Source organism: Neophocaena asiaeorientalis, unplaced genomic scaffold (assembly GCF_003031525.2).
Source record: "Neophocaena asiaeorientalis asiaeorientalis breed wild unplaced genomic scaffold, Neophocaena_asiaeorientalis_V1.1 scaffold134, whole genome shotgun sequence".
NCBI classification, from domain to species: Eukaryota; Metazoa; Chordata; class Mammalia; order Artiodactyla; family Phocoenidae; genus Neophocaena; species Neophocaena asiaeorientalis.
This window is the reverse complement of record NW_020185339.1, coordinates 25,958,486-25,983,524: the sequence shown is the minus strand read 5'-3', so window position 1 is coordinate 25,983,524 and position 25,039 is coordinate 25,958,486. Positions and strand designations below refer to the sequence as shown.

Below are 25,039 nucleotides of genomic sequence, written 5' to 3'. Positions count from 1 at the left end.
AAATAAATTAATTAATTAAAAAACCCCTACCCCCCAACATCTTCTAAAAAAAAAAAAAAAAAAAAAAAGAAGGAGCAGGTTTGCAGGGGTGTGGGTGACGGGTATATGGGTGGGATGGGTCGAAGCCTCAGGTTGAGAGCACCCAGATATTTAGTTCTTAGGTGTCTGTGGGGCGGGGTTGGGGGCAGGAGGACCCTGAGCACACACATCCTCCACCATGGTACAGACTCCTTGCTTCCTCTCTCCAGTTTGGTCTGTTTTCTTCCTCTGGTCAGTTGCACAGATGCTTCCGGCTGCACGTAGAGAGTTTGAAGAAACTGGGTAAACAGGCCCAGGGCTGCAAGATGGTGACTTTGTGGCTGGCAGCCCTGCGGCCCTGTGGCCCCAAACACATGACTGAGCCAGTCACCTTCTGGGTCCGGGTCAAGATGGATGCAGCCAGAGCCGGAGACAAGGAGCTACAGCTGAAGTGAGTTGGTGGGGAGGGGGACAACCATTTTTATCCCCTGGAGAGCGCTGCTTTGGCACTCATGGTCACATTCATCCTCATGTCTGAAAAAGGCACTGTTTCCTCCATTCATCATTATGGATTGAGTGCCGACTGTGTGCCAGCCACTGTGCTGGGTAGTTGGGGGGACAGCGGTGACAGGCAATTGCTCTTGCTTTCACCACTGGAAACTGAGCTCTCAGCAAGCTGAGGCGGGGACTCCTTGGCCTGGGGCAGAGGCGCTGTGCTTCATGGGCTCCCCAGTGCTGAGCCTGCCCTCTCTCAGGACGCTGCGAGACAGCCTGAGCGGCTGGGACCCAGAGACCGTGGCCGTCCTGCTCAGGGAGGAGCTGCGGACCTACAAGGCGGTGCGGGCCAACACAGGGCAGGAACGTTTCAATGTCATCTGCGACCTGCTGGAGCTGAGCCCCGAGGAAACTCCGGCCGGGGCCTGGGCCCGAGCCACTCACCTGGTGGAACTGGCTCAGGTGCTCTGCTATCACGACTTTGCCCAGCAGACCGACTGGTGAGGAGGAAGGCCTGGGAAGGCCACTCTTGCTTCTTGCCCTAGCTCCTCTTACCCTTCCTGGAGCCCGTCGTTTCCCTCTCCACGTCCCTGAGCACTCCCTTGAGTTTGTGGTCATGGGAACTCAATTCAAAGGATGAGGCCAGCTGTGCTGCAGAAGGCCCTTCCCAGGACAGCGTGGCAGGCACTCACAGTAGCCTGGCTTAAGTGCGTCTTCTCCCTATAGCTCTGCCTTGGATGCCATCTGGGAAGCCCTGCAGCTTCTGGAGTCTGTGAGGCCCGAGGCCCAGGCCGAGGATCGGCTTCTGGATGATAAAGCACAGGCCCTGCTGTGGCTCTACATCTGTACCCTGGAGGCCAAAATGCAGGAGGTGAGCATGGTTGCTGTGGGGTTGAGCAGGACTGGATACAGGGTTTATTTTCCCTGGGCCCCAGTAAGCTCGTGACAACCGTGTTTTCACCCTGGTCGCCCCATCCAGGGTATTGAGCGGGATCGGAGGGCCCAGGCCCCTCGTAACCTGGAGGAGTTTGAAGTCAATGACCTGAACTATGAAGATAAACTCCAGGAAGATCGTTTCCTATACAGTAACATTGCCTTCAACCTGGCTGCAGATGCTGGTGAGGGCCGTGAACGTAGTGTGGTGGGATGGGGCCTCCTCTGTGGCTTCCTATGGGTGCCCCAGGTGTGAGGGAGGCTGCCCTGTGGAATGGAAGGTGGGCACAAGGGCAGAGGCCATTATGGGGAAGAGGACCACCTTTCCCCAGATGCCCACACTGAGAGAATGGCTGGTCCCTTTCTTCTGACTTACAGCTCAGTCCACATGCCTGGACCAAGCCCTGGCCCTGTGGAAGGAGGTGCTTACAAAGGGGCAGGCCCCCGCTGTGCGGTGCCTGCTGCAGACAGCAGCCTCCCTACAGATCCTAGCGGCCCTCTATCAGCTGGTGGCAAAGGTAACGGGGCAGGGCGTTGACACGGGCCAGAAACCCAGCTCCTTCACCTTCTTTGGCCTGTGTCCTTGCTGAGAAGTCATGTCATCCAGTGTGGGCTGTGTCACCAGTCTCCCTGAGTTAAATCCAGGCTCCAGCGTTTACTAGTACATGGCCTTAAACAAGTTGCTTAACCTTCCAAGCCCATTTCCTTATTTCTAAAATGAGGGTACTACTACTACTAACTCCTAGCCTTGTTAGCATTCAGTGAGGTAATGCGTGAAAGATGGTGTGTGTAAACGGGATACTCAAACGTTAGCCATGATTATTGGTAATTATCAGATAATTTGAGACCTGTATACTCAGAAAAGATACATAAATGCGCACAGATACAATTTTACATTTTTACATGCAATGTCAGGTGTCAAGGACTCCCTGAAGCTCTTCCCTGGACCCCATATTAGGAACCTCTGAAAAAGGACGTTGCGCATAGAGGATCTTTGTTACTGTGGGCATTAGGTCATATTCCTAGCAGGAGGAGCCTGGGAGGCTGCCTGAGCCCAGGATTTGAGTCTCGGCTCTACCACATACGTGTTATGTGAACTTAGACAAGCAGCTTAACATATGTTAACCTATTAGTTTCCTCATCTGTAAAATTAGGGTTAGAGTTGCTATGAAAATAAAGTGAGCTGGCACAGTGCCTGGCACATAGCAAACGCTCAGGAAATCCTGGTTATTGAAGACAACTGGCGTGTGGGCTTTAAAACAAGTGAGGGGGTAGGAGGGTTTGCAGACGCCCTCGCTGCTCTCCTCTCCGGCTCCCTGAGGATGGCCAGTGGTTGCTCTGTCTGGGTGGCCACATTCCAGCCAGGCCCTCAGGTCAGACCAAGGTCCCAAAGGGCTGGAGAGGAGGGGCTAGAAATGAAGGCTTGAGCGTGAGCTGGGTAAATGTGCTGCTCCTGGCCTCCCAGCCCCTGCGAGCTCTGGAGGTCTTCCTGCTCATACGGATCGTCTCCCAGAGACTGGAGGACCACGCAAAGGCAGCCGGCTCCTCCTGCCACGTCACCCAGCTCCTCCTGAAACTCGGCTGTCCCAGCTACGCCCAGGTGAGTGCCCAGCCGCGCTAGCCTGGGGCTGCGGGGGGACCTGGCTTCGGTGACCCAGCTCTCCTCTGAGAAGGTAGGCTACTGAAGGAGTGGCTTCTCTGCCTTCCGCGCCACGTTTGGCTGAAGGATGGTAAAGTGTGGAGTGGTTGGGACGCAGCTGGGGAAGAGGAGGCATCTTTCTCCGTCTCACTGCCAAACCAACCGTTCATTCAGTCTTACCTAGTCTGCACTGGCAATACGCTGCTAATCCGGGGTTTCCCAGCCATTTCTGTTGTCCCAGTTGATGCTTCTTGTTCACTTAGGGCTGTTAACAATGTATCCTAACTGGTCTCCAGGCCTCCAGTTCCTCCCTTTTCCACTCCGGCTACTAGCGGGATCATGTTAGGCACAGATCTGATCTTATCTCTTTCCTGCTTAAAGGATTACATTGGCTTCTCCGCTACCTGAGGGATACTGTCCAGATCCTTTACTCTGGATCGCACACCTTCTATATTCTGGTTCACTCTTTGTCTCGCCGCTCCACACCATGAACTTTATGCTAATCTGTACCACTTACTTTATATTCCTCATACATACCCCGCTGTCTTTGGTTGTGGTAGACCCTTCACCCTAAATGCACCCTCGCCCCAACTTTTTTTTCCTTCAGCAAACCCGTACTTTCTTTTCAAGGTCTAGCTCAATTGTCTCCTTCATAACGCATTTTATATGTCCCCTTCTTCAAGGGTAAAATCAACCACTTTTTCTGTGTGAAATTGCAAGCTATTGGATGGAAGGCCCTGCTTACAGCTTATCCAGCTTTGTCTCTCTAGCTTAGTGGTTAACGGAAAGGTACTAAATGAGCATTTTAGTGAGTGAGAGAATAATTCCTACGTAGACTATAATATTTGAAATAATTTAATATTTAATTGGACAAGGTCAACATTTTGCTTGCAAATGCTTTAATCCGCTTTAATTTGAAGAGTCTGGCTGCCTCTCCTCACCAGCATCCTCACGCACCCCTGATTGCTTCCTCAGTTGTACCTGGAAGAGGCAGAATCAAGTCTGAAGCTTCTGGATCGCACCACAGATACATGCCTGCTCCTTTCCCTGACCTGTGACGCCCTGCGAAGTCAACTCTACTGTGCTTGCCAGAAGGTGCTTCTCACTTTCTTGATCCCCGTAGGTCTTGGGTATGGGAAGGATTTTAGGATTCTCCAGAGAATCTGTCTGGCTCCTGAGGCTTCCCTGGAGCTGGGGAGAATGTTCGTGGCCCCGAGGAGCAGAAACATCTTGCCTTGCCCTTTCCCGTGGATCGTCCACGTGTGCTTCTCTAGGAGCCATTCCATCCTTTTCATCCTTTTCCAGCTCCCTCTGGGGCAAGGGAGAAAGTCTGTCCCGTGACTAGAAACTGGGATGACACTGGCGCCCTCGACTGGAAATCCAGTGCGATCCAAAAGGCTGGGCTTTCTCACACACTAGCTATGTGACTTGGCTGAGTCTTCTGCCCTTTCAGGCTCTAGTTTGCTCTCCAGCTTTTATCATCTGAAAAGCAGGGGACTGGGCTACGTGATCCGTAGGGGCACCTTGAGCTCTGAATTTCTGATCCTGCCTCACTCACTGCTCTCCTCCGCCCCTGCCCCCTCCCCCCAGGTGGCTGAGGGTGCCTCTCTGCTGCTGTCTGTGCTTCGGGACCCTGCCCTCCAGAGGCCATCCAAGGCCTGGTACCTGCTGCGCGTCCAGGCCTTGCAGCTTGTGGCAGTCTACCTGAGCCTCTCATCAGGCAGCCTCTCGGCCTCCCTGTGGGAGCAGCTCTGTGCTCAAGGTGAAAGAAGAGGGTGGATGGCCCTCCTTGTGTGGTTTGTGTGGTTTGTCCGCTGTCAGCTCTTCTCTGCCCTCGTCCCCTCTGCTGTCCAGCTGCGTGGATGAGCCTACCTAGAAGCTGCCCAGAGCAGGCCTGGGATAGCAGATGAGTTTCAGTTTGCTTGCTGACTCTAATTGACTGCTCAGTGACTGCCCTGAACACGACACTGACAAGGGTTCTGAGACTCCATGTAGCCTCGGGGGAGAGAGTTCTGTGATTGATTAGCTCTGTCTGCCTTAAGTGTGGAGGGAGAGGGTGAGAGCATGCTTCGCATTTGCTTTCTTACTGTTTGAAGGTGGTGGAAGTTCTGGCCACATCATCTCCCTTCTTGTCACTCCCACCTTCCCCCACGCTTGCACAGGCTGGCAGACACCTGAGATAGCGCTCATCGACGCCCACAAGCTCCTCCGAAGCATCGTCCTCCTGCTCATGGGCAGCGATGTGCTCTCGGCTCAGAAGACAGCTGTGGAGACACCATTTCTGGACTACGGTAAGTGCGAGGAGGAGAGCTGACGTGGAAGGAACAGGCTAGGTGGCGGGGCTGGCAGTTGTGTCTGCAGAGGACCCAGGCTATGGGTCCTGGTTCCACATGATGGTGGTCTCGTCTCTCTCCTTTGCTACAGGTGAAAATCTGGTACAAAAATGGCAGGTTCTTACCGAGGTGCTAAGCTGCTCGGAGAAGCTGGTCTCCCGCCTGGTCCACCTGGGTAGTGTGAGCGAAGCCAAAGCCTTTTGCTTGGAGGCCCTGAAACTTACAACAAAGCTGCAGATACCGCGCCAGTGAGTACAGGGCCCAAGAGGATGCCGATTCCCAAACCTGAGGGCCTACGACCTTGACCGTGGGTTCCCAAACTATTCCACAGATTAACATGTTATATTTGGACGGGTTGGTGGAAGAATGCATTCCATGGCGAACAAGTGGGAAATGCTGAGTTAATCAAGATTAGATGTTTTCATTTCCTATAGGACTTACCATGTCCTCCAGTATGCTAACACACATTATCAGTCTCCAGAAGGGAGATCTAGTATACAATGTTTCCCTAAATCTCTTCGTCTGGAGGATCCTTTTGGTGAGGAGTTCGGTCTGGGAAATCCTGTCCTCATGCACGAGGGTGAGTTGGTTTGAGAGATGAGTGTAGAGGGTTTTCGTCAGGGAGTGCCTGAAGTCAGCCTTAGGAATTAAAGGCCTTCTGGACACTGGAAAAGACTGTGATGGCTCTACCTGGGAAAGGGGCAGAAAGACTCTCTAGGAGGGCTCCCTTGGTGGTGCAGTGGTTAAGAATCTGCCTGCCACTACAAGGGACATGGGTTCGAGCCCTGGTCCAGGAAGATCCCACATGCCGCGGGGCAACTAAGCCCGTGCATCACAACCACTGAGCCTGCGCTCTAGAGCCCGCGAGCCACAACTACTGAGCCCACATACCACAACGACTGAAGCCTGCGTGCCTAGAACCCGTGCTCCGCAATAAGAGAAGCCATGACAATGAGAAGCCCGTGCACCGCAACGAAGAGTAGCCCCTGCTCACTGCAACTAGAGGAAGCCGGCGCACGGCAGCAAAGACCCAACACAGCCAAAAATACAAGCAAACAAATAAATAAATAAATTTATTTTTAAAAAAAAGACTCTCCAGGAAAACAAAGGATTCCACTAATGGGTCGTCATCTTCTCTCCCGACCAGATGTGCCCTGTTCCTGGTGCTGAAGGGGGAGCTGGAGCTGGCGCGCAATGACATCGACCTCTGTCAGTCGGACCTGCAGCAGGTTCTGTTCTTGCTCGAGTCTTGCACAGGTGAGCAGCCCGGCCCCTACGCCCGTGGGCGGCAGTGAGAGTGACGCACGCACTGCAACACAGCTTCACATGTCAAGGTTAGGTTCTCTCCTAAATCAGACTAACTTCTGTCCCAGGGCAAAGCTCCCTTCACTTCAGTCAGACCATTGGTGTCCCTCCTTCAGATGGGCTGTCCAGGACTACCTTACCTGCTTCTAGTTTTCAGTGCTTATATATATATTATACACACACACACACAAATATATACATATATATGTATATATGTGTGTATATATATGTATATACACACACATGTATAGACATATATATATATTTTTTGTTGTTGTTTTTCTGTTTTTGGTTTTGTTTTTTTTTTTGCCTGTGCCATGCAGCTTGCGGGATCTTAGTTCCTGGAGCAGGGATTGAATCCGGGCCCCTGCAGTGAAAGCACTGAGTCCTAACCACTGGACTGCCAGGGAATTCCCAGCACTAATATATTTTAATTTAAATAAAATTGAATATTCAGTGCCTTAGGTACTCGCCACACTTTCTGTGTTCAGTAGCCGCACATGTGGCTACTGTATGGGGCAGCACAAATGTAGCATCCTCAGAAGGGTTTAAGCTAATAATAAAATATTGTATTTATGGTGCTTTTTTTTTTTCCTTATCAACCACTTTTACCTGTAGTATTTCACTGGATCCACACAAAATCCTGGGAAGTTGAGTTGGGAATGTAGAGTTCTTTCATTTGTAAACTCAGAAAATTGAGAAATTCAATGTTTGAGGCCAGGATCACGGGGCTACTCAGGGGCCAGAGACAGGATTAAGACTTGGGCCTCTGGGTGCCGGCCTTCTGGCCTGAGCCATGCAGCCTTCTGAGCTGCAGATTTGGGGGCTCTGTGGGCTGTGCTGATGCATTGTTAGAAGGGCAGAAAATGTTAGGATTTTATCGAAAAAATAGTAAGGATGCTAATATTTAGTATGTTAGTACAGTAACATATATGAACAGTTAGTAAGTAAATAACATAGGTCGTTGGCCGCTGTGGTAGCTCAGGACACACTGGTATCATTTCTCCCAGTTTTGTAATTCTTTTTCCACTCTTCCCTCAGAGTTTGTCGGACTAGCGCAACACCCAGACTCTGTGAAGAAGGTCCACTTGCAGAAGGGGAAGCAGCGGGCCTGGGTGCCCCATCCTCCAGAGCTTCCAGAGGAAGAGCTTGTTCTAAGAGGCCCTGACCTGGAGCTGGTGGCCACCGTGGCCAAGGAGCCTGGCCCTGTAGCACCTTCTACTAACTCCTCCCCGATCCTGAAAACAAAGCCCCAGCCCAGCCCTGGCTTCCTGACCCATTTGCCCACTTGTGACTGCTCACTCTGTGCCAGCCCTGTCCTCTCAGCAGTCTGTCTGCGCTGGGTGTTGATCACAGCGGGCGCGAGGCTGGCCACGGGCCATCAGGCCCAGGGCCTGGATCTGCTGCAGGTTGTGCTGAAGTGTTGCCCCGCAGCCAGTGAGCGCCTCACCCAAGCTCTACAAGCTTCCCTGAATCACAAAGCACCCCCCTCTCCTGTCCTGGGCCTCTTCGATGAGATCTCGGCTCAGGCATACACACAGCTGGCACTGGAGGGGCTGAGCCAGCCGTCAAACAAGAGCCTGGGGAAGATCCTGGAGTTGGGGCTAAAGTTTGTGGTGGCTCGGATACCCCACCTGGAGCCCTGGCGAGCCAACCTGCTCTTGGTTCAGGCCCTTGCAAAGCTGGCTAGCCTCAGCTGCTGCACTCCCCGACTTTTTGCGAGCTCCTGGGGCTGGCAGCCACCATCAGTAAAGACCCCTGCAGGCTCAGAACACTCTAAGCCTTGGAGCCAAAAACATTGTGGACGAAGACGCCAGCAAGAGGTCTCTGCTACCCTGCCGCTCTCAAATACCTCTCTGAAAGGTCTGGAAGGTGGAGGACCACCCTGTACACCTAAGCCCCCAGGCCGGGTCAGGCAGGGTGGCCCTCGTGTCCTCTTCACCGTGTTTGAGGAAGTCTTTACAAAGAGCAAGCCTGAGGTTCCCAAGGCCCCCAGGGTACAACAGAGGGTCCAGACACGCCTCAAGGTGAGATGGGACTGTGGCTAGGTGGTACTGGTGTTGAGTGGGGGTGATCCTGGAGAAGAGTTCTGCAGAGCAGGTGTCTCTGGAATAGCTTCCTAGGGCTGGCGGGGGTGGTGGGAAACCTTAAGCTCTCCTGTTACTGCAGGACCCCTACATCTTCCACAGCAAGACCTAGTTCAAGTCCATCTTTGTTTCAGACAGAAGGGACTTTTCTTCACTCTATACGGTTCCTTTCCCTTTTCATCCTCCTTATCTTCTCTTCCTTCCTCCTCTCCCTCCTTCCACAGCCCAGGGTTACTGCCCCTGGTTGAGTGTGGCCTAATACCTGGGAGGTTGATTCTTAAATCTTCCCCAAGGGTCTCTATGATGGCGCCTCCACAACGCCACCTGCTGGTGGACAATGTCTTGTCATTTGGCCCTTCTCCCTTTCCCACCATCCTAGGTGAACTTCAGTGATGACAGTGACCTGGAAGACCCTGTCTCAGTTGGGGCACGGCTTGCAGAGGGACCCAAGGGACGGGGCACTGCTTCCCGGGGCTGTGGCCGGGGCCGGGGCCGAGCCAGGAAGGGCCCAAGTGTGAAGACAAACGCGGTGGCCGCCCCAGGCAGTGCCCCTGGGCACCCTGGCCTCAGTGGCAGAAGCCGGAGGGTCAAGAAGCTGGCATCAGGACATTGTGAGGAGCTGGGCCCCGAGGTGATGAGGACTATCCTTGAGGAGGAACTGACTGACAAGCAGATGGAAATGAGCTTTGAGATCCTCAGGGGCCCTGATGGGGAAGACTCAGCCTCTGGTATGATGGCAAGGGTGGAAAATAGAGGTCCATGATTTTTTTGGGTTGCCCTGGGGCCAAAACATGAGAAATAACTGGTGCCAAAGATGGAACAGGAAGAAGGTTCTTTTGCTGCCTCTGGGACCAGACCCTAAAGGGAGAGCAAAGGGGATGGCAGGAAGAGGGAACTCTACAGGTAAGTCGTGTTGTCTGCCCAGGTGGGAAGACCCCAGCTCCAGGGCTCGATTCAGCCATAGGAGAATGTGAGGTGTTGAGACGGGATGCCAGCAAAGAAGAGCTGCCCGTCCGGGGCCCAGACAAGGAGAGAGACAAGGATCTTGGTCCTCCGCTCCGACTCCCCTCGGCCCCCGTAGCCGTCAGTAAGTATGCTGACCACAAAGGTGTGATCACTTGATCCCAGTGCCTTTCCATTACTGTCCTTGGTTCTGGTTTTGGACCATCTGGATCTGGTAGCCTTTGAACCTGGGTTTGAATCCTAGCACTCTTTGTCTACTAGCTGAACTCTAGTCACTTCACCTCTCTGAGCTTCAATTTACTTAACTGTAAGGTGGAATTTGGGGAGGATGGAGAGAGTTGGTGCATGTAAACTGCATAGCTCCCCACTTGGCACACTGCCCTTCATAAATGGTAGCTGCTGTTTTCCACGTGGGAGAGGAGACAGACGCTCATTCTTGGAAAGTTCCTATCAGTTAGGAAGTCGGGGATTCATCGGTGTCTTGACCTCCCTCTAGGTCTCTCTATCCTGGATTCCATCTGTGACTCACTAAGCATTGCTTTCCGTGGGGTCAGTCACTGCCCTCCTAGTGGGCTCTACGCTCACCTCTGCCGCCTCCTGGCCTTGTGCCTGGGCCACCGGGATCCCTATGCCACTGCCTGCCTTGTCACCGAGTCTGTCTCCATCACCTGTCGCCACCAGCTGCTCATCCACCTCCACAGGCAGCTCAGGTGAGTGCCCACCATCCCTAAGGCTTGTGCTGGGACAGACTGGGGGGAGTAGTCCAGACTTTGAAGGAGGCAGAACTCACCCCCTCTTGTGTTGCCTGCAGCAAGGCCCAGAAGCGCCGAGGATCGCTTGAAATAGCAGAGCAGCTGCAGGAGCTGAACCTCCAGGAGAGGCCTGGAGACATACCCCTGGCCCGCATCCAGCGCCTCTTTTCCTTCAGAGCGTCGGGATCTGGCCACTTCCCCCAGCCTGAGAAGGAGAGTTTCCAGGAGCGCCTGGCTCTGATCCCCAGTGGTATGGCGGCAGGCATCAGTGCCTCTGCTGTTCTTTTATTCATCTTCTTAGGGAAGAGTTGGGTGAAGGAGTTTAAGGCATTAGTTCACACACACGTTTATGATCCTTATGGAAGGATCATAAATTTTCCATTGATTAGACATTTTGTAACTCTCACCAAACAGACATACCTTAAATCTAGGAGTCTTTCTTTTTTTAAATTAATTAATTTATTTATTTATTTATTTATTTTTGGCTGTGTCGGGTCTTCGTTTCTGTGCGAGGGCTTTCTGCTTTTTTTTGAATCTCAATTTGAGTTACCAGCAAATACAGTGTCTTTCTTTCTTTAGGGGTAAGTAGGTTCAGGTGTCCAGGGTCTTCCTATGCTAACACGAAACATGTTCACGAATGATTTGAGTGCCTCACTGTATGTGGGGAGTGGTGGGAGGGAGCGGTTGTTAGTTTCTGTAGGGACACAAATAAATACAAAACATGGTCTCTGACTACAGGGAGCTGTTAGGGTAAGGGAGAGCACCTTTGAACTCCAGTGGCCAGGGAAGTCTTCTAGGAGTTGTCTTGAGTGATGGACAGGGATTGCATGCAGAAGACAGGGAAGGGAATTATTTGTAACAGCTGAAATAACTCTGGGCACATCCTGTGTGTCAGGGGTGACCGTGTGTGTGTTGGCCCTGGCCACCCTCCAGCCTGGAACCACGGGTGACACCCTCCTGCTGACCCGGCTGGAAAAAGACAATCCCCCAGTCACTGTGCAGATCCCCACTGCCCAGAACAAGGTAGGTTTTCTGGGCCGGGGAGCAAAGTTGGGCTGGGGCAGGCTTCTGGTCAAGCTGTGGCTGGGGGATGGAGAGATGGTGGTCACGTGGACAAGCAGAACTCTTGCAACCCCATCTCCCTCAGCTTTCTGTGAGTTCAGCCCTGAAAGAGTTTGATGCCATCCAGAAGGAACAGAAAGAGAACAGCAGCTGTACTGACAAGCGGGAATGGTGGACGGGGCGGCTGGAACTGGACCGTAGGATGGAGGTGTGTGTCCCCAGCGTGGGGTGGGATCCGGCCTGCCCTAGGAATATCTTCTCTCTCAGGGGTCCCAGGTTCTTGCTGAGCCACCTCAAGTCCTTTCTGGAAGTGTAGGCCTAAATAAAAAATTATGTCACTTGGGAAGCACTTTAAACAAGAGTCTGAGACTGGAAGGGGTTATGGCAATGGAATGTTTAAAGGTAAGTACAAAAAAAGAAGTTAAGCCCAAGTATCAGCCTCCCGACCACAGCTTTCATTTTACTTCCTGGCTTTAGCTTTTGCCCACCTGTTCGTATTTGTCAAAACGTAGTGATTTATTACAAATCATCTTTTTTTTAAAGATATATATATATATTTTTTTTTTGGCTGTGTTGGGTCTTCATTGCTGCACGCGGGCTTTCTCTAGTTGCTGCAAGCGGGGGCTACTCTTTGTTGTGCTGTAGGGGCTTCTCGTTGCGGTGGCTTGTTGCAGAGCACAGGCTCTAGGCGCGCGGGCTTCAGTAGTTGTGGCAGGACGGGCTCAGTAGTTTTGGCGCATGGGCTTAGTTCCTCCATGGCATGTGGGATCTTCCCGGACCAGGGCTCGAACCCGTGTCCCCTGCATTGGCAGGCAGATTCTTAACCGTTGCGCCACCAGGGAAGTCCCCCTACAAATCGTCTTATCTATACTCCCCCAGAGTCTCAACAAATGAAAAAATGTTTCTCGCTTCTTGCCTTTTATGACTGGCAGTAGGATAAATAAGGCACATCCACTTATTGGAAGACCCATTTCCTCGTCTCCAACATGTCGGTGCCTGTGGGGAAAGAAACTCAGCTTCCTCTCTGACTGACAGCTCTGTTCTGCATTCAGGTTCTCACCACTTCCCTAGAGAAGTATGTGCTGGGCTGCTGGCGGAGGCTGTTGCTGCCATCCAGTGAGGACCCCGGCCCTGCCCAGGAGGCCTCCCGTCTACAAGAATTGCTGCAGGAATGTGGCTGGAAGTATCCTGACCCCACTCTGCTGAAAGTGAGTTGAGCAATCAGGGAAGGGGAAGAAGGTAGCCTTAACTTTCCCACCTGCCACTGAGGGTGGAGATGGGAGCTATGGTACTCAATGACCACTGTTCCCCTGCAGATCATGCTCAGCGGTGCCAGTACCCTCACCCCACAGGACGTTCAGGCCCTGGCTTATGGGCTGTGCCCAGCCCTGCCAGAACGAGCCCAAGAGCTCCTGAGTGAGGCAGTAAAGCGTCTACAGGGTCAGACGGTACCAAGCAGTAGGCATCTTGTCTTGGTGCTGGACAAGGTAAGGAGCCAGGGGCCGGAGGGGCAGCGCCTGGTGGGCAGTGGGTAGCTACTCGCCGCCATGCCCTTTCTGACTCCTGTGTACCCCTGGCTCAGGACAGTAACCTCTGAGTGCTCTTTGCCCAGGACCTACAGAAGCTCCCGTGGGAGAGCATGCCCAGCCTCCGGGCCCTGCCTGTCACTCGGCTGCCCTCCTTCAGATTCCTACTCAGCTACTCCATCATCAAAGAGGTGCGGGGTTCAGGGAGTGGGGACTGGGGGTGATTGGGGACTGGGCAAGAAAAGGTAGAGAAACCTGGGAAGAGAAGGAGGTCTTAGGAATGGATCAGCTGTGGAAAGGGGCTTGGAGTTTGTGGGAGCTTGGGCCCTTGGGCCAGACCAGGATCCTGATCACCACTGTCTCCCCATCAGTCCGGGGCCTCGTCGGTGCTGAGCCAAGGCGTGGATCCTCGCAGTACCTTCTACGTCCTGAATCCCCACAATAACCTGTCAAGCACAGAGGAGCAATTCCGAGCTCATTTTAGCAGGTCAGCGGGAGAAGAGTAAGAAGCGGGGTGGGGAGGGGTAGCACAAGACAGGGGCAAATGTCCTTTTCTCCAGAATCAAATGTTGCAGCCCACGTTCTCCCTACTATTCCTTCTGCCCTCTTTGCCCCATAACCCTTCTTACTCCTACCTTTTCCCTGTAGTGAAGCTGGCTGGAAAGGGGTGGTCGGGGAGGTGCCGAGCCCGGAACAGGTGCAGGCAGCCCTGGCGGAGCATGACTTGTACATGTGAGTGCTCAGGGCAGGGAGGTGGGGGGAGGGACAGTCCCACAGGGTGGGTATCACCACGGTTTGCTCTGGGGCTTTGGAGCCCCTGACTGGCTCAGGACACCTCTGGAGACACAGCAGAGGCCTGGCCCTGCTAGGTCAGGCTCTCATCTCGCCTCCTTCTGCCTCAGCTATGCAGGGCATGGGGCTGGTGCCCGCTTCCTGGATGGGCAGGCTGTCCTGCGGCTGAGCTGCCGGGCGGTGGCCCTGCTGTTTGGCTGCAGCAGTGCAGCCCTGGCTGTGCACGGAAACCTGGAGGGGGCTGGCATCGTGCTCAAGTATATCATGGCTGGCTGGTGAGTCTCAAGGGGCAAAGTCCATCCTAGGTCCCCATCCCAAGTGCTTTCCCAGGTCTGAACCCTAAATCCTTCCTCTTTTGTGCCCCACCTCCTTCCTCCCACCCTACTTCCCTGGCATACCTGGGCCCTTAACCCTTTGCCATCCTCTATCTTCCTCCTGGAACTATGGGTCAAGGGATTTCCTCATTGGCTTAATGCCTCTCAACTCACTCACCACCACCACCACCACCAGTCGTGTTTTCCTAGGTGTTCTGTTTTAGACCCTTACTTTGTATTTCTTCCTTCTCTTTTCCCAGCCCCCTGTTTCTAGGTAACCTCTGGGATGTGACTGACCGTGACATTGACCGCTACACAGAGGCTTTGCTGCAGGGCTGGCTTGGAGCAGGCCCAGGAGCCCCACTTCTGTACTATGTCAGCCAGGCCCGCCAGGCTCCCCGACTCAAGTATCTTATTGGGGCTGCACCTGTAGCCTATGGCTTGCCTGTCTCCCTGCAGTGACCCCCTTGGAGCTCTCCTGTTGCTGATAGAAGCCATGTGACCGTTCTACCTCCAAACTTAGATTTGGCCCTTACGATAAATATTTTAAATGATTTTCCCCAGTGTTTTATATGCAACATTTCCTTTTGATTTAATTTTTAATATAATAAAGATACATCACTTAAACCCTGTTTTGTGTAGTTCCCCTGAGAACATTTGAAGATAAGACTATTGCTGGCTTCCTACTGTGTAGTACTATAAATAGATAAGAATAGCTTGCAGGAGTTCAAGTCTGAGAGTCTTGGGAAGAAAGGCAAAACCAACAGACAAAGCTGGGCCTGTCTTGGCCTCAGCAGACAAAGCTGAAGGAGAGAGGGGCATCAAAATGCTCTAAGTGGGGACAAAGGCCCAAGGAAAGGTAGAGGTAGATCCATTGAGAGTGTCTTGGCCAGGTACCCTCATGTCTATCCTGTCTTCCTGCCCTCAGGTATCCTGGGAGTGACACAAGTTTAATGCCTCAGTTGCTTTGCCCCCCTCCTAAGTGGATGTTATAGGCTGCTGTCCTTTCCCCACAAAACACTTGTTAGTGCCATGCACTTTAGCAGCCGATTCTGGGGGGTTCTGATGCTGATGTACGGGTTTTCTCTCTCCAACTAGATTAAGTTCAGAAGTACGTATCTTAACGCTCTCATGTATCCCTCACTTCTAGCACATGGTAATTTAGCACACTGCCCTGATTAATAAACCCACTGCTGTACTTCTTAGTTGATAACGGGCCTCCTTTGTGTTCTCTCCACCGCCAGACTCCCGCTTCATCTGCCCAAAGCATTCCTTTCACAGTGCTACTCCCCCCGACTCGGAGAACTTCACAGGCTTCCTCCTTGCCTGTTGTCACTAGGTTTATACCACCTACGTGGAGTAGCATACATTGCTTTACAACGCTGTGGTTATGGCCTGAGTACTTTTAAGATTAGGTTCCTTGAGCGTAGAAATCCTGTTTGCTACAACTTGACTACGCTAGGCTTGGGACGTTGTGAGAAAATAAAGTGCCTCTACCCCTTCTCTTCCAACGGGAGTCGCAGAGACTAACCAGCCTTTCCCTTCCCTTCCGGGACGGAGGACCATAGAGACGTCTGGCGCAGCGAGGCCTCCCGACGCAGCCATCGAGATGCACAGAGGATGGCTAGAGCGTTGCTCGCCCGGCCGGCTTCAGCTTCGTAAGTCGTCCTTCCCAGCATGGCGCAGTCGGTTAATATCACCGAGCTGAATCTGCCGCAGCTAGAAATGCTCAAGAACCAGCTGGACCAGGTGGGGATGGGCCCCAGAGACACCGCTTTGCCGCGTCACATCCCTCCCCACCACGCGTACTCCCTCGCCCGACTCCATTCCTCCCCAGCTGGGGAGGCTTCCCTTCCCAGGCGAAACCGCCACGCGGTGCCAGGACCCGCCCCTTCTCCGGCTGTGCCCCCTTCTCCCGCCAGCCCTCACACTGACCCTTATTCCCATCCTCTGTAGGAAGTGGAGTTCTTGTCCACGTCCATTGCCCAGCTCAAGGTGGTACAGACCAAGTATGTGGAAGCCAAGGACTGTCTGAACGTGCTGAACAAAAGCAACGAGGGTACGGGGTAGGCGTGTGAAGGCAACCTGGGGGATGTTGCGAGCCGGCTTCTCTCTTCCCGCCTCCTAATTCAGTTTTCCTTACCTGAGACGAGAGAGCAGTCCATTATGTATTGTATACTGCTACGGGAGCCCTTTGCATGTTGCTTACCTAGAATTGAAATGTCCAGGACATTCTTTTGCTCCTGTTGTCCCTATTTCCGTCCTTTTCGTACAGTCTCTAGGTGCTGTGCCGTGTTGAAACTCCCTTTAATGTCTAAACGTTGGAGCTGCCAACCTCCCCCACTTGTTTGTCTTAATTGCTTTCACAGGGAAAGAATTACTGGTCCCACTGACGAGTTCTGTATCCTTTCTGCAGGAACTGCTACCCTGCCCTCGCCTTTTCTCCTCACACCTAACCTGCAAAGAAGGACGGGAGGTTTTAATTACTCCAGAGTGCTCGGATGGTTCTGAGAGTACTGTCATACACGCTTCCTAGCTCTGCTCTCTAACCCGGGGCCAACATCCAGCTAATGCTTTGTGAGCATCCAGGTGTATGTAGAATTGAGGTGTGATTATTTCCCTTTGCTGTTTGAGGATATAACCTAATAGGGAGGTAAAACTGGTGGTTTACAGTTCTACTAATAACTTAGAAAACATAAGCAATTAGAAGAGAGGATACAGAAACAAGGGTGTTGGTTCTGTTTATTAATCCTCAGTTTTAGTTCAACTGTGGCTCTTATTCCTAAACTTGTTACTAAGAAACCTGGATTGTGTCTACCTGTTGAATGTTTTACTTGAGTGAGCAAGTTATGACAATAGGCACCTGTAAACTGTACTAGAGAACTGACAGGCTGAAAGGGAAACAGGAATAGCAGCGTAGTAGGGATTGCTTAAATAATGAACATTAAATTCATCAGGAATTAGCTAATTCACGTTTGGGAATGTTAAAGGGAAAGTGAGGCTGCCTTTTCACTCAACAGCAACAGGAAAGAAATCACTCTAGTCTTTCTGGAAGGGCTAATGGGAAGAACTGTAAGAACTGCTTGGAAGGTGGCAGATGGGATGAGGGCAAGATCAGCATATGTGATTTTTCTCCATAAGGAACCAACTTCCCTGTCTCCCTGCATTTGGAGTTTGTAGGCCTCCAGACTATTTGGTCCTTGGGCCTTATAGCTTTTTATTTTTAAATTTTTGTGGCTGCACCCTGAGGCTTGCCGGATCTTAGTTCCCCAACCAGGAATCAAACCTGGGCCCCGGCAGTGAAAGTGCCAAGTCCTAACCACTGGACCGCCAGGGAATTCCTGCCTTCTAGCTTTTTAGAAAGAAGGGTCTTAGGAGGTCAAGCACGCTAGCTGACAGGGAATCATGACTCATGCTGGGCTAGTTTTCCCTTAATCCTTGCTTCTCAGATGTATGTCCCTGGGAAGCTGCACGATGTGGAACATGTGCTCATCGATGTGGGAACTGGCTACTATGTAGAGAAGGTGAGTGGAGGGAAGCATATGGATGCCCCTCTGAAGGGGAGTTCTAGAGTGCAGAATGGGGTCTCCTCTTAACCCCTCATTCACCTCTGACCTTGCAGACGGCTGAGGATGCTAGGGACTTCTTCAAGAGGAAGATAGACTTTCTCACCAAGCAAATGGAGAAAATCCAGCCAGCTCTGCAGGAGAAGCATGCCATGAAACAGGGTAAGCTTGGCCTTGGGCATCTCTTTGAACCCTTTGTACAGCCATAATAAACGGATTGCACTGTGATCCATGGGGATGTCCCCTTTGCTGGATCAAAACCATGGTTTTCTCTTTGGTGTCTTGATGTGTTATTCTTTAGATTCTGTGCATTACATACCCACTATTTATAGATTCCTGGGTTCCGTGCTTGAGAAATTTACAGAAAGGGAATCATGTCTTTGTTTTTGTGTTTGAGTTCCTATTTAGTGTGGATGGGATGAGGGAGAAGATGCATGTAAATGAACACCTGGCAAAGAAATACAGCCCTAACTAGCTAAGTGCTAGCAATTACAGCCCTGGCTGCCCATTAAGAATCACCCAGGGCTTCCCTGGTGGCGCAGTGGTTGAGAGTCCGCCTGCCGATGCAGGGGACACCGGTTCGTGCCCCGGTCCGGGAAGATCCCACATGCCGCGCAGCGGCTAAGCCCGTGAGCCATGGCCTCTGAGCCTGCGCGTCGGAGCCTGTGCTCCGCAGCGGGAGAGGCCCCAACGGTGAGAGGCCCGCGTACCGCAAAAAAAAAAAAAAAAAAAAAAAAAGAATCACCCAGAGAGTTTAAAAAGAGAACCTGGGCCCACTCCAAACCAACTGCAGTTGACCCTTGAACAGTGTGCGGGTTAGGGGTGCCAACCCTTGGTGAAGTAGAAGGAACTCGGCATATAACTTTACAGTCCGCCATCCATATCCTCCGTTCCGCATTGCACATTCAGCCAGTCGTGGATCATGTAGTACTGTAGAATTTACCATTGAAAAAAAAACCCCGAATAAGTGGACCTGCACAGTTCAAACCCCTGTTGTTCAAGGATCAACCGTATGTCAGTGGGGGGGCGGGGGGGGGCAGGGATTCCAGGGAACAATGTTTTTTTAAAAGCTCCCCAGGTGATTCTGTTATGCAGTCAGGATTGAGAACCACCGTTCTAAAGGCAGACATCTTTTCCACATTATTTTCTGGTTATATCTGACTCATCTGAATACTGTATTTTGTTCGTTTTTCTATCCCAGTGGTTCTCATATTTACTGACACATTTTAGACTCTAAATTTGTGTTGTGTGTGCCCTCCACAGTGGATCACTGTGTTAAAAGTTTTATTAACTGTAGTTGGTTGTCTCCCTGTCACTTTTCTTTAACTCTGGGTTCTCCCGTTTAACTCCTGACCGGGGTCTGACTCTTCTTTTTTTCCCACAGCTGTCATGGAGATGATGAGCCAGAAAATTCAGCAGCTCACAGCCCTGGGAGCACCTCAGGCTACCGCCAAGGCCTGAGAGCTTGTTTCAGAAATCGGACATAGGGCGCCTGCTTCAGGGGCCTGGGACTTTGGGGGCGTGGTTTCCTGCAATGCGGGAAGAGGAGGGTCTTGTGTTTAATGCTAATAAATGCGCCAGCTGGGGAGAGTGTTGGTCTTTTCTTGCATTAGGCAAGGGACTGGTGATGAGATGGGAGGGCGGTGGTGAGAGGGTTTGCCCCTCCCGGAGCCTGATAAGCAGGGGTGATACAGTGCTCATCTTGGAGGCTCCACCCGGGGCCCTTCGAGGAGCGGGGGTCGAAATTCTGTGCGGGGCGGCGCGCCCTCCCTGCGCTGCCGGTTGTCGTGGAAACGGCCGGCAAGAGGAAGTGGGGGCTGCTCGGGCGCTTTCTCTTCCGGGTCGGCGCCCTGCCTCCCCACAGGGGAAGCTGCATGGGCCACCGCTTCCTGCGCGGTTTTCTACCTCTGCTGCTGCTGCTGCCGCCACCCCGCCGAAGCCCGCATCTCAAGCGCAGCCTGGAGTCCGTCCCACTCTCCAAACGACCCCGCAGCCACCTCATGGCCCCGCCCCGAATCGGGACGCACAACGGCACTTTCCACTGCGATGAGGCGCTGGCGTGCGCGTTGCTGCGCCTCCTGCCCGAGTACCGGGTACGGGCAGCGCAAACTGACCCGGGGGCTGCCGGCGAGTCTCCGGGGCAAATCGCGTGCCCCTAACGGGGTCCCGCCCGAGAAACCCTCCTCCCCTCACCGGCTCCCAGGAAGCCCAACCTTAATCCCCTACCCGTGCGACCCCGGCAGCCTCTTCACCTCCTGTGTCCCCTGCAGGATGCAGAGATTGTGCGGACCCGGGACCCCGAGAAACTGGCTTCTTGTGACATCGTGGTAGACGTGGGTGGCGAGTACGACCCTCAGAGACACCGATATGACCATCACCAGAGGTGGGTTCCCACTACCATTTCTTTAACTTTCCTTGACTCCTCAGTGCTCCAGTCTACTGCCGTGGTCCGCGTCAGCGAAGGGAACCGCCTCATCCTGGAAAGCAAACTCTTGAGCCCCATGGAACTACCGTCTTCCGTGCTTCCAGCTCTCCACCTGCTCTGCACCCATCTAGCTGGCCTTGGGCCTCCCTTGGCCCGGGTCAGTCCCTGGGCCCCTTCCAACTCACCTCCTTCTTTGGCTCAGTCAGGCTTTTCTCCCACCAGCCCCATCGTCACCCCAGTGAATACCCCAGCTGGGATTAATCCAGTCATGTGCCCTTGCTGCCCCACCTCAGACTGCTGGGCCCACACGATTGTGGTGGGTGGTGATAGTTGAGGTGTGTGTTGTCTTCCTTTGTCGTTGACACTCTTCCACTGGGATATCAATCTTATCCGAGGGTAGCCCATTATCCACAGTACCATTCCAGTCCTTTTCCCCTCTCCTCAAGCCCCTGCCTCATCAAACTACCTTAGTGAGTGATCCTGTCTCTTCCCTTTAAAGGAAGTCGAGCTTTTCCTGCATGGACAGCCTCAGTTTCTCACTCCTGAACCGCTCCCTTCTCCCAACTCAGGACACATTGTTTCCTTCTGCTTGCCCCTTTTCCAGTGTATCATTTTATGCTCTGGAGCTTCACATGGCAGGGTTTCTAGTTCTTGCCTACAGCAAGGAACTCTGCTTAAGCATCTCCCATCTTGAAAACAAAGAAGGGGAAAAAAACCCAAACCCTCCCTCATATACACCACGCTGTATAAAGTGGTTATTTCCGAGGTTTTAGATTGTTTTAAGTCTGTTTCTCTCCCTCTCTCTCTCTCCTTCCCTCGCTATTTCTCTCCCTTTTTTTCTAAATACACTTATTACTTTCATAAATGATGTCGGGAGGGAATTCTCCGGTATTTACAGCCTAATCTCTCACCCTCACTTCTCAGCCGCTCTTCAAAAGAAGAGCTGACCCTGGCTGCACATTCCATTCATCCATCCTTTCATTTATTCATTCATTCAGCCAGTTCTCTCCCAGTCTCTCTACTGGAAATGCTTGTGGAAAGGGCACCAGTGACCTCAACATCAAGCTCAGGTTGCTGGTTGAGGGTCTCACCTTAACCTCTTTGTGGCACTTGACATTATTTAGTTTTTTTTTTTTTTTTGGCTGCACTGGGTCTTCATTGCTGCACGCGGGCTTTCTCTAGTTGCAGCGAGCAGGGGCTACTCTTCGTTGTGGTGCATGGGCTTCTCATTGCGGTGGCTACTCTTGTTGAGGAGCACGGGCTCTAGGTGTGCAGGCTTCATTAGTTGTGGCTCGCGGGCTCTAGAGCGCAGGCTTAGTAGTTGTGGCGCATGGGCTTAGTTGCTGTGTGGCATGTGGGATCTTCCCGGACCAGGGCTCGAACCCGTGTCTCCTGCATTGGCAGGCGGATTCTTAACCACTGCGCCACCAGGGAAGCCCCATGGGTGTTCATTTTATGTTTTATATTCCAGAAATGTTAAATATATTCTTTTATGTGTCAAACACTGCATAATTTTTTTTAAGTATATAAAATAGGCATTTCTTTCAGAAATGACCTGAATGCTCTCTTCCTGAACCCTTTCCTCCCTCTTGCCTTTTCCTTGTTTATAACTAGCTAGAGCATTCCCTTGGTTGGTTGTGCGTGTGTGTCCACCTTAGGTGGATGAACTTGAAGTCTTAGTTTTTTCATCTCTAATGTCTACAACACAAAGCCTGGCATGTGGTAAGCATTTAGTTAACCGTTGTCGAATGAATGCATGAGTGGAGACTCCAAACTCAAGTCCATGTTGACCCCTGAGGACAAGCCAAAGCCTCCCCAGCTGGGCTTTCTCCCAACTCCCATAGCGTTCCCCAGCCGCCCCACCCCACTGTGCCTGCACATGCACACGACGCTGGGGGTGAACCGGGGCAGCTCTGCCTCAGCCCCACCTCCCTGTGCTCCTCAGGTCTTTCACGGAGACCATGAGCTCCCTGTCCCCTGGGAAGCCGTGGCAGACCAAGCTGAGCAGTGCGGGACTCATCTATCTGCACTTCGGGCACAAGCTGCTGGCCCAGTTGCTGGTTACTAGCGAAGAGGACAGCGTGGTGGGCACCCTCTATGACAAGGTGGGGACTCGAGGACAAGTCAACTCTGTTTTTTGCAGATAGGCTGTTGAGTTCAGTTCTCTGATCCAAAACTGAAGAAATATGAACGGTAAATTGGAGCTTCTGGAATACTAAGGTTTTAGACTGCCTGGGTCAATTTTCCCTTCTACTGCTAAGGGGTTTCTAAGCAATCGAACTAAATTATGCCCAAGGTTTTTTTATTTTATTTATTTTTATTGAGGATAGTTGATGTACAATATTGTATGTTTCAGGTATAACTACATAGTGATTCACAATTTTTAAAGATTGTACTCCATTTATAGTTATTATAAAATATTGGCTGTATTCCCTGTGCCATACAGTATAGTATGTCCTTATAGCTTTTTTTTTGGCGGTACTCAGGCCCCTTACTATCGTGGCCTCTCCCGTTGCGGAGCACAGGCTCCAGACGCGCAGGCTCAGCGGCCATGGCTCATGGGCCCAGCCGCTCTGCGGCATGTGGGATCTTCCCGGACCGGGGCACGAACCCGTGTCCCCTGCGTTGGCAGGCGGACTCTCAACCACTGCGCCACCAGGGAAGCCCCATCCTACCATTTCTTTAGGCTCAGGAGATGCAGCAGCTGCTGATGCCACGTGGCACATCATGGGCTTCCCTGTGACCACATCCCAGCCCTGATGTCTAGTCCAGTACTCATGGCTGCGTTGGGTCTTTGTTGCTGCGTGCAGGCTTTTCTCTAGTTGCGGCGAGCAGGGGCTACTCTTTGTTGTGGTGCGTGGGCTTCTCATTGCGGTGGCTTCTGTTGTTGTGGAGCACAGGCTCTAGGCATGCGGGCTTCAGTAGTTGTGGCACGTGGGCTCGGTAGTTGTGGCTCACAGGCTCTAGAGCGCAGGCTCAGTAGTTGTGGATCGTGGGCTTAGCTGCTCCGCAGCATGTGTGGGATCTTCCTGGACCAGGGCTTGAACCTTGTCCCCTGCACTGGCAGGCGGATTCTTAACCACTGCACCACCCGGGGAGCCCTCCTCCTGTACCTCTTAACTGGATCAGTGAATAGCCTGCTCAGCTCACCTGGAGCTTTACACCCCCAGGCCATGAGGATCCACTCCCACAGAACCCCTCATGGAACTCTAGACTTTTCCTTGTTCAGAAGGCAGCAGCCCCCTCCCCACACAGGCTGGCCTTGGCTCAGGCTTTGAGCGGTAGTAGAGCACTGGATTAGAAATCAGGTGATCTGAATTCCAGCCCCAGCACTGTATGCTCTCTGACCTTTAGCCAGCTGCTGAACTCCCCAGTTCCCCCCTTCCTCATCCAGTTAATGTTGGGAGATCCTTGCAGGGCTGTAGTAAAGATTAAAGACTGTGTATGCACAAACTTTGAGGCCTATAAAGCTTTATGCAAATGGTAGGCGCCCTCCAGAGCATTTCTCCTATGCTGCCTTAGATGTACGAGAACTTCGTGGAGGAGGTGGATGCGGTGGACAACGGGATCTCTCAGTGGGAGGAGGGAGAGCCTCGGTACGCGGTGACCACTACGCTGAGCGCCCGGGTTGCTCGGCTTAATCCCACTTGGAACCAGCCCAACCAAGACACTGAGGTGAGGACGACCGTGGGGAAGAGACCACGAGGCACGTGAGAACCTCAGGGGAAAATGAGAGAGGCTGTCCCGTCAGGCCCTAGCAGAGTTGGCAGTTTGGGCCAGCACTGTGGTTCTAATTCCCATGTGATTCCCAGGCCGGGTTCAAGCGTGCAATGGACCTGGTTCGAGAGGAGTTTCTGCAGAGACTAGACTTCTACCAGCACAGCTGGCTGCCAGCCCGGGCCCTGGTGGAAGAGGCCCTGGCCCAGCGGTTCCAGGTACTGGCCTAGGGGGAGGCACTGTGGCTCAGGTTAGAGATTCCTGGTGGGCTGCTGGCCAGAGGGGCTCCCACTCCTACCCTAAACCTTCTATCCCTGCTCCACTTCCTTTTCAGGTGGACCCAAGTGGGGAGATAATAGAACTGGTAAAGGGTGGATGCCCCTGGAAGGAGCACCTCTACCACCTGGAATCGGGGCTGTCCTCCCCGGGGACCATCGCCTTTGTTATCTACACGGACCAGGCTGGACAGTGGCGGGTACAGTGTGTGCCTAAGGAGCTGCATTCATTCCAGAGCAGGTGAGGCCCTAGGGGACCGCCCTGCAGCCCTTCAGGCCTGTTTCAGCCCTATCAGAGGAGGAGGCCACTAACCTAGGCTTCTGCTCCCCCTCTCCCAGTTCCTCAAGGCCTCCATTTGCTCCCACCAACTCCCTCTTTCTGCTTACTCATAGGCTGCCCCTGCCAGAGCCATGGCGGGGTCTTCGGGATGAGGCCCTGGACCAGGTCAGTGGCATTCCTGGCTGTGTCTTTGTCCACACCAGTGGCTTCATTGGCGGGCACCGTACCCGAGAGGGTGCCCTGAGCATGGCCCGTGCCACCTTGGCCCAGCGCCCAGCACCTATGCCTCCCACAAATTCCCTAGTCCAATAAAATCTCTTCTGTCTCATACTGACGAAGTATTTCTCCATTACTGCCCTGTATCATTCTGGGAACTTGCTGAAACTTGGGAAAAAAGTACAACATCTGTTATGTGCCAGAGCCTGTGCTAGGTATTTTCTCAGCTTTGCTTTCCAAATCGTTTGGAAACTCTCCAGTTTCTAAGGGTAAATAACTTGACCAAATTCACAAGAAATGACTAAAAAGTGAAAGAGCCAAGATCTTAACCCAAAGTCCAT

The 25,039-nt window shown here is 52.5% G+C and overlaps 3 protein-coding genes across 3 annotated transcripts in view; all 3 read left to right on the top strand.

Moving 5' to 3' along the window:
* The window catches only part of ESPL1 (extra spindle pole bodies like 1, separase), a 20,293-nt gene extending 5,467 nt beyond the window's left edge, over window positions 1–14,826 (top strand). Inside the window, exons 6-30 of the mRNA XM_024737122.1 lie at window positions 276–469; window positions 774–1,013; window positions 1,240–1,384; window positions 1,493–1,631; window positions 1,825–1,964; window positions 2,912–3,046; window positions 4,061–4,180; window positions 4,676–4,847; window positions 5,248–5,376; window positions 5,510–5,666; window positions 6,566–6,675; window positions 7,765–8,750; window positions 9,190–9,538; window positions 9,736–9,897; window positions 10,270–10,483; window positions 10,585–10,775; window positions 11,421–11,548; window positions 11,673–11,795; window positions 12,640–12,795; window positions 12,904–13,074; window positions 13,200–13,304; window positions 13,485–13,600; window positions 13,762–13,845; window positions 14,016–14,180; window positions 14,480–14,826. Coding sequence (XP_024592890.1) covers window positions 276–469; window positions 774–1,013; window positions 1,240–1,384; window positions 1,493–1,631; window positions 1,825–1,964; window positions 2,912–3,046; window positions 4,061–4,180; window positions 4,676–4,847; window positions 5,248–5,376; window positions 5,510–5,666; window positions 6,566–6,675; window positions 7,765–8,750; window positions 9,190–9,538; window positions 9,736–9,897; window positions 10,270–10,483; window positions 10,585–10,775; window positions 11,421–11,548; window positions 11,673–11,795; window positions 12,640–12,795; window positions 12,904–13,074; window positions 13,200–13,304; window positions 13,485–13,600; window positions 13,762–13,845; window positions 14,016–14,180; window positions 14,480–14,681 — 4,833 coding nt within the window. The 3' untranslated portion in view covers window positions 14,682–14,826. The remainder of the gene's footprint in view (window positions 1–275; window positions 470–773; window positions 1,014–1,239; window positions 1,385–1,492; window positions 1,632–1,824; window positions 1,965–2,911; window positions 3,047–4,060; window positions 4,181–4,675; window positions 4,848–5,247; window positions 5,377–5,509; window positions 5,667–6,565; window positions 6,676–7,764; window positions 8,751–9,189; window positions 9,539–9,735; window positions 9,898–10,269; window positions 10,484–10,584; window positions 10,776–11,420; window positions 11,549–11,672; window positions 11,796–12,639; window positions 12,796–12,903; window positions 13,075–13,199; window positions 13,305–13,484; window positions 13,601–13,761; window positions 13,846–14,015; window positions 14,181–14,479) is intronic.
* A 987-nt stretch (window positions 14,827–15,813) lies between these two features.
* On the top strand, window positions 15,814–19,375 carry PFDN5 (prefoldin subunit 5). The gene is made up of 6 exons (XM_024737123.1): window positions 15,814–15,968; window positions 16,176–16,278; window positions 16,589–16,620; window positions 17,669–17,743; window positions 17,842–17,947; window positions 19,170–19,375. Exons 1-6 carry the CDS (start codon window positions 15,897–15,899, stop codon window positions 19,244–19,246), a joined length of 465 nt encoding a protein of 154 aa, XP_024592891.1. The 5' UTR covers window positions 15,814–15,896; the 3' UTR covers window positions 19,247–19,375.
* Window positions 19,376–19,625: 250 nt separating this feature from the next.
* MYG1 (MYG1 exonuclease) lies at window positions 19,626–24,812 on the top strand. The gene is made up of 7 exons (XM_024736965.1): window positions 19,626–19,878; window positions 20,056–20,168; window positions 22,156–22,315; window positions 23,733–23,885; window positions 24,023–24,145; window positions 24,262–24,443; window positions 24,596–24,812. Exons 1-7 carry the CDS (start codon window positions 19,660–19,662, stop codon window positions 24,792–24,794), a joined length of 1,149 nt encoding a protein of 382 aa, XP_024592733.1. The 5' UTR covers window positions 19,626–19,659; the 3' UTR covers window positions 24,795–24,812.
* The last annotated feature ends 227 nt before the right edge of the window (window positions 24,813–25,039 follow it).